This window comes from Mauremys mutica, chromosome 7 (assembly GCF_020497125.1).
Source record: "Mauremys mutica isolate MM-2020 ecotype Southern chromosome 7, ASM2049712v1, whole genome shotgun sequence".
Lineage (NCBI taxonomy): Eukaryota > Metazoa > Chordata > Testudines > Geoemydidae > Mauremys > Mauremys mutica.
The window spans coordinates 1,420,599-1,428,022 of NC_059078.1; the positions used below are offsets into that span (position 1 = coordinate 1,420,599).

The 7,424-nt window shown below is 65.7% G+C and overlaps 1 protein-coding gene across 1 annotated transcript; it reads left to right on the forward strand.

The window, feature by feature from the left end:
* Positions 1-5,423: 5,423 nt before the first annotated feature.
* Positions 5,424-6,637, forward strand: LOC123373632 (epidermal differentiation-specific protein-like). Its single transcript, XM_045022660.1, has one exon. It carries the CDS (start codon positions 5,510-5,512, stop codon positions 6,635-6,637), a length of 1,128 nt encoding a protein of 375 aa, XP_044878595.1. The 5' UTR covers positions 5,424-5,509.
* Positions 6,638-7,424: the final 787 nt, after the last annotated feature.

The following is a 7,424-nucleotide window of genomic DNA, read 5'->3' on the forward strand; positions in this document are numbered from 1 at the left end:
TCTATATCTTCTCTATACACGTTTCCGCGAGAGACGGGTCGGAGCGAGGCCTCTAACCCCCCCCCCCCCCCATTGCAGTGTAACCCCTGTTTGTGTTTTCTTCTGGGGAGCCTTGGAATTTCAAGGGTCTTGGGTTGCTCCTTCCCCAAGCCCTGTTGGTGTTTCCCTGAAACTTCCTAATGGTTTGCCGCAATCTCTGAGACACACTCGCATGATCTGTCTTGTTCTGGCAGTCCAAGGCCTAGTGAGCAGCTCTTCCACAGTTATAACAGAAACCTTCTCGCTGGCTGTCACCCCTCCTGCTGCTCTCCCCTCTCGAGGATGGCACAGTGTGTCCCTGAGCTTTCATCATGGCCACTTCTCGGGTCAAATCTCTCAGTGCTGCTGCCACTGACGGGGCGTCTTCCATCTCTCCAAGCACTGTGGTGGTGTGACTCCCTGCCGTCTTCGGCTGCACCACCGCATCCACTTGCAACAATCGCTCCTCCTCCTCACGTATCTCTCAAATGAGCTTGTGGAATGGGGGTGGGATTTGGGCCCGCTCCCTCAGCTGCAGTTTCCACAACATCAACCCATCTTGTCGGGTGCCCCGGAGGATTTGGTCCAACCTAGCGGAATCAATGCGCTTGGTGGGGATCCCCTCCTTCCGCACTACCTGCTGTAGCAAATCCTCTAGTCTCCTGATGAAATCAGACAGTCGTTCCTGGGGCTCCTGATAGGTATGGCGGAGACGATAATACAGGTCTTCACTGCTGTCAGTAGCACCGTAGACACTCTCAAGAGCGGTTAAATAGTCTTGCACCGTGGCAGCTGGTTGGGAGTCTTTCAGGGCTCGGATAAGCCGCAAGGCAGGTCCCCTCAGACTCTCAAGCACCCGTTTCCGCTTCTCAGCATCAGAGCATCCCACTCCTGGACAAGCGGCACCGTAAAATCCCTCCAGGGCTCGTAATCATCCTCCCCGGAGGGTACAGGTGACACCCCCGAGAATGAACGTAGCCGCTTGTATGGAGCACTGTCATGTACCGGCTTCAATGCACCTTTGAGAGCCTTTCCCAGCTCTTTGGCCCATCCCACCAGGCTGGGTGCTGCAGGTGTTGGAGCCCCTCCTAATGCCAGAATTAATTCTTCTCTTCTCCGCTTCTCATCCACCATCAGAGCCTGCAATTTCTGGGCTAAAGAATCCACCTCCAGTGACATGGGCACACTAGGAGGGGACTGCTCTGCCCCCAGGATTGTCCAGGGGATACCTGCTACTTTCACCTCTTTGGGCACTTTGTCAAGATCTGCCCCCTTGGAGTGAGTACATGGTGCTACCAGGCCCTGCACTGTGCGGTTGTAAATACGGGTGGGGACCTTTACCCTCCCCAGGATTTCAGCTGCATCTAGGCTCTCCTCAAGCTCATTGGGTTCCCTCTCTTCTGGGAACCCCGCCACCAGCACAGCTTTGGTTCCTGGGATTCGTGCCCCTCGGCACAGGTCTTCTAATAATCCTCTCTCCATTTTTTTTTTTAACTGAGATGAAAGTCACTCAGGAGTTTCTTTGCTCCGTGAAGGAGAGCCCAGGGTGCGCAACATGGGGGGGGGGAGAGAGAGAGAGAGAGAGAGAGCGAGAGCGAGAGAGAGTGTGTGCTGCAAAGTCCCCGTACGGGCCACCAAGTGTAACTGTAGCGCCCTCGTGGCCAAGATGGAGTCTGCTCTGCAGGCAGCTCTGGCCAGGAGACGGCGCGCGCAGGGAGGCAGCAGGAGAAATCCCCTCCACCTGTTCCAACCCCCCCGAGTGACCACACCCCCCCACAGGAAAGTACAATGGATATAGCAAAGGGAGGTGTTTATTTACAGAGGGATGAGAGGAGAAAAACCACCAGGGGAAATATAGGGGGAGCAGTAGAACAGGGCTGCATCCAAGCCAAGGCCCCACGGGCCCAGCGGTGGCACAGGCTGGAGGGGCAGGCACTGAGCAGTGCGTCTGCACACACAGTTCAGGAGGCCTGAGCAAAGTTCCAGGCCAGTGGTGAGTCTTGGGGCTCCTGGTCGTCTCCGGCGCCAGTGAACTCTCCCCAGCAAACCCCTCCGGTGCCCTCTCCTGCCGCTCTCTGCGAAGCCCCCCAGAGCGACCCCCTCCCAGTGATGAGCTGCCAAAATATTAACAACCGGTTCCCTCCTCCTCACCCCATGAGGGGGTCATGCCCCCGCCCCGGACTCCTGCCCCATCTAACCCCCCCATGTTCCTTGACAGCACCTGCCCCAGACCCGTGCCCTATCCACCCCCCTGCCCCTTGCCACCCCATCCAACCCCTTCTCTCTGTCCCCTGACTGACCCTGGAATCCCTACCCCTGACTGCCCCCCACCGCCCCATCCAACCCCTACTCCTTCCTCACTGCCCCCCCGGGACCCTTACCCCGTTCAATCCCCCTGTTCCCTGCCCTCTGACTGCTCCAACACTAATCCACCCCCCTAACTCTCCTGCCCTCTTCCAACACCCGCTCCCTGCCCCCTTACCGCGCTACCTGGAGGTGGGGGCCCAGCTGGGCTGGGGCTGGGACCGGAGCCACCCGGCCAACGTCGGTGCTGGACCCGGGGGCCGGGCAGGAGCCGCGCCGCCTGGCCGAACCTGGGGGCCGGACTGGAGCTGCGCCGCCTGGCCGGACCCGGGCAGGAACCGCGCCACCCCGCTGGACCCGGGGGCTGGACCCGGGGGCCGGGTCAGAGCCGCACCGGACCCAGGGGCCGGACCCAGGAGCCCCGCCGGACCCGGGGGCCGGACCCAGGAGCCGCGCTGGACCCGGGGGCCGCGCCGTGCTGCCTGGCGAGGTCGCAGCTGGACCGGGGCAGGACCCGGGGGCCGGGCCAGAGCCGCACTGGACCTGGGGGCCGGACCCAGGAGCCCCGCCAGACCCGGGGGCAGGACCCAGGAGCCGCACCGGACCCGGGGGCCGCGCCGTGCTGCCTGGCGAGGTCGCAGCTGGACCCGGGGGGCAGGAGCCGCGCCGCCCGGCCCCAGGGTCCGGCTGCGACCTCGCCTCCCGCTGGCGCCCCCACCCCCTGGCCCCAGCTCACCTGGTGGAAGCCTTCTCAGCCCTCCCAGGCTTCCCGCGCGAACAGCTGATTGGCGGGAAGCTGGGGAGGGGGAGGAGAAGCTGGGGGAGCGTTCAGAGGAGGAGGCAGAGGCGGAGTGAGGTGAGCTGGGGCCGGGGGGAGGGCAGGGAGCTGCTGGAGCTTTTGTTACATTTAAAAGCCCTTTTGGAACTAGTTGTTCCTCCAGGAACAACCGGTTCTAAAGGGGCTTCTAAATGTAACAACCGGTTCTCGCGAACCGGCTGCAGCTCACCCCGCCCCCTCCCCACTGAACTAGCTACAGCCTCTCTCCTTGTTCCCAGTGCAGCGCCACCAGCCCCAGCACTCCCAGCCCCACGCAGCCCTGGGCAGCCTGATCCTGGGCCCAGCTCCGGCCGGTCCTGCTCGGGCGATTCCCCCCGGCACAGGGCTGCTCCGGGCTCCTGTCCTGGGCTGTCCCCGACCGGCCCTGGCCTGCCCAGGCTCCAGGCAGGTTCTCCCTGCTTCCTTTGCTAGGGCCTCTGGCTGCTCCCCCTCCCCTGGAGCTCCAGCCCCCCACCCCCGGGAGTTTCCCTCCTTTTTTCTCACGCTCCCCCTCCCCCCGGGAAAAAGATCTAAAGGGGCCGTGCCCTCTAAACCCCAAAGGGGTTACACCCCCGCAGGCGGCTCTAAGCCATGGATCCCCAGCAGGAGACCCAGGGCCCCCATTCCTCAGGAGCGTTCCCATCATCCATCCCACAGGCCCCCATGAGGCAGTTCGCCCCCCGTGGCAGCCCAGGGATCTGTAGGTCACTGGGTTCCCCTAAACGATCATACATCAGCACACCTGTCGCCTATCCCCAGCTTCTGGCAAACAGAGGCCAGGGACCCTCCCTGCCCAGCCTGGCTAATGGCCATTGATGGACCTTCCTCCATGAACGGCTCTAGTTCTTCGTTGCCGTGGTGCTACAAAGAGGTTGGCAGCGGCTGAGTGGCTGGGGCTGGCGCAGGACGAGGGTGACGGGCTGCGGTAACTCCTGGCTCATGGGTCTCTCTGCAGCAGGTGCTAATTCCTGCCTCCCGGCTGCCGGGCTCCCGCCCTAGGAGTGTGGGAAGGGCTGCAAAGCCAAGTATTACATTAGTGACTCAGCCGCGTCCCCTGACTCAAGCCGGCGTCACCACAGCTGCCCCTTGTCACATGCAGCGTTGCACAAGGGCCCGGCTTGTCTGGAAGTGCCAGGCTCTGGCCCAGCTGCCGCCCCAGTGAGGGGGAGGCCAGTGGGCTCATCCTGCTCCCCAGGGCATGGGTGGCAGCTCCCTGGGCCACGTGGGTGGGAGGTGTCAGCAGCCCTCGATTCAGGTCCCAACAAGCTCAAAGCCCTTCCTGCTCCTCTTAAAACGGGCGCGGAGGCAGCTGGTGCAGGGCTGGCTGCGAGGGAGCTGGGACTCGCTGGGCAGGGCTGTTTCACTCTCACGGACAAGGGCTGCCAACTCCCAAGGTAGGAGGTCTGGCTGGGGGCGAGGGAGCCCGGACCGTCCCAAGGGGCCCTGAGCCCTGAGGCTCCAGGTCCTTGCAGCCAGCCTGAAGCGGGGTGCAGGGGCAGCGTCGGGGCCGCTCCCCCTCAGCGGTGGCAGGAGGGAGCAGCCCTGCAGCGGGTGCAGGCCGGGCCTGCGTTACTCAGCCACTGGCTGTGCGGAGCAGTGGCATTCCTGGCCTGGCGTGTCTGCCCGCGGGTGCCGGTGCCAGGGGGCTGCAGCAGACACGCGACAGCAACGGGGTGAGGGGAGGTGACTGGAGCCGGCTGCTCCCTTCCCCCAGCGCAGCCAGAGGGGCCGTGGGGAGCTGCCAGGCCTGCGCCCCTCCCCCGGGGGAGCGGCTGTGCAGGCAGGGTTGAGCAGGAGGCCGGGGGCGGCACCTGGGCTGGGTTTCGGGGCCCATTTGCTGACTGCACAGTCTGGTAAATCCTCCTGTCCCCTGGGAGGGGCTGGGAGCTCCCGGCTGGCCTGGCCAGCGCCCTGGGAGGCTGGGGGGCGGGCCCGGGGGGGCGCAGGGGAGCAGGCCCAGCCCCGAACAGGCTGTCCGTCCCCGTCCCAGCCCACCGTCCCTGGGACCGAGCGCCAGGCCACTGCCCTGGCGCAGGCGTGACAGGGCTGCCGGAGCTCACTGGCGCTCAGGGCCTCGCGCTCCAGCTGTTCAACCTGGGCAGGAACGTGGCGAGTCCCAGGCTGTGAGGCCCAAAGGGCTCGGTCTGACCTGCCTGGAGCCGGCCCCAGAACCGGCCCTGGGAGTGCCGTGTCCAGCCCAGAGCCGTGGGGGGCCCTGCCGGATTCCTGCCCACAGGCTGCAGGGCACGTCCAGCCCAGGGGTGGGATGAAGTGGTGGGGGTGGTGCAGGGCTGGGACCCCCCGTGCTCGCTGGGGCAGCGGGTGACCCTTTGCACCTTCCTCCCGGCAGAGCGTCTCCCTGCGCCGGCGATGGCCCTGCCGAGCATTCAGCTCTCGGATGTGCGGCGGGACGAGCCCAGCCCGGCCGAGCAGCAGCGCCCTGCGCAGCCTGGCGTCAACAAGATCGTGGTCTACGAGCAGGCCGACTTCGAGGGGCTGAGCCGAGAGTTCACGTCCGACGTGCCGGACCTGCACGAGCTGGACTTCGGGGACTGCATCAGCTCTCTGCAGGTGGTGGGGCAGCCGTGGATCGCCTACACGGCCCCCAAGTACGAGGGCGACGCCTACGCCCTGGAGGAAGGCGAGTACCGGACGGTGGAGAAGAACAAGGCGTTCTCGGCGCTGCGGCTGGTGCACCACGACCTGGCCGACCCGCAGATCACCCTGTACGAGGAGCCCGACTATGCAGGCCAGAGCAAGGTGGTGACAGAAGAGACCAACCTCACCTATGGCTACTTCAACGACCGGGTCTCCTCCCACGTGGTGCAGCGCGGCGTCTGGCTGCTCTACAAGCACCCAGCCCGCGGGGGCTGGTATCACATCGCCTGGCCTGGCGAGCGCCTGCCCGACTACAAGCCACAGCTGGGCTTCCACAACTGCCTGTCCCACCTGCGCCCGCTGGCGCCCGGCCGCCCCGCCGTCACCGCCCGCATCCTGTGGGGCCAGCGGAAGGTGGAGGACGAGCGGGACGTGCTGATTGACGAGATCGTGGGGGTGAACGCCACGGACCTGGAGCAGACGTTCACCACCTGCAGCAGCCGGGAATACGTCACCACCACGCTGCAGAGCTTCCGGTTCAGCAACGCCACCAGCCTGCGGGCAGGGCTCTCCTTCACGCTGGCCGTGGAAGCCGCCAATGTCTTCACCGTGGAGAAGGGGCGCAGCGAGTCCACCACCCGGCGGGATCGGGTGGAGGTGCTCTTGCCAGCCAAGATCCCGCCCTGCACCCAGCTCACCATCCACGTGGTGAGCAAAGAGGCCACCATCTCGGTGCCGGTGGAGCTCACCATCAGCCAGAACGAGCGGAGCAAGACGGAGCTGGGGGAGTACCGGTGTGTGTCAGGGCGCACCATCAGCACCAAGTACACCATGAAACCAGCCCCACCGCCAGGCGGGGAGCAGGCCCCCGCCCCCGCTCCCAGCACCCTGGGCCATTGAGGAGCAGCCAGACCTGCTCCAGGCACTGAGCCAAACTGGCTTAAACCTCAGCAGGGGGAGGGATTAGGGTGACTGCGGTGAGTGGGGCGGGGGTCATGGGGGGTCACGGGGTGGGGGCGTGATGGAGGTGAGGGGGCGGAAGTGAATGGGGTGAGGGTGGGCGGTGATAGAGCAGAGTGGGGTGGGGGTGATGGGGGGTCATGGGGCGGGGAGTCATGGGGGGTCATGGAGCGGGGGGTGATGGAGGTGAGGGGGCAGAGGTGAGTGGGGTGAGGGCAGGGGTGATGGAGCAGAGTGGGGAGGGGATCACAGGGCAGGGGTCGGGGGGGTCACGGGGTGGGGGGTGATGGAGGTGAATGGGGTCGAGGTGACAGGGGGGTGATGGAGGTGGGGGGGCAGGCCAGTGGGTCCCCTCCAGGCAATGTCGATGAGAAAGGGGAGCCTAAGCCCTAACCCTGCCCTGTCACACACTGGGCTGCTCGGGGCCCCACACGGGTGCCTGTGCCCTGCGGAGCCGGCTGGCATGCTGCGGAGCCGGCTGACATGCTGCGGAGCCGGCTGGCGTGCTGCGGAGCCGGCTGGCGTGCTGCGGAGCCGGCTGGCGTGCTGCGGAGCCGGCTGGCATGCTGCGGAGCCGGCTGACATGCTGCGGAGTCGGCTGGCATGCTGCAGAGTCGGCTGGCATGCTGCGGAGCCGGCTGACGTGCTGCGGAGCCGGCTGGCGTGCTGCAGAGCCGGCTGGCGTGCTGCGGAGCCGGCTGGCATGCTGCGGAGCCGGCTGGCATGC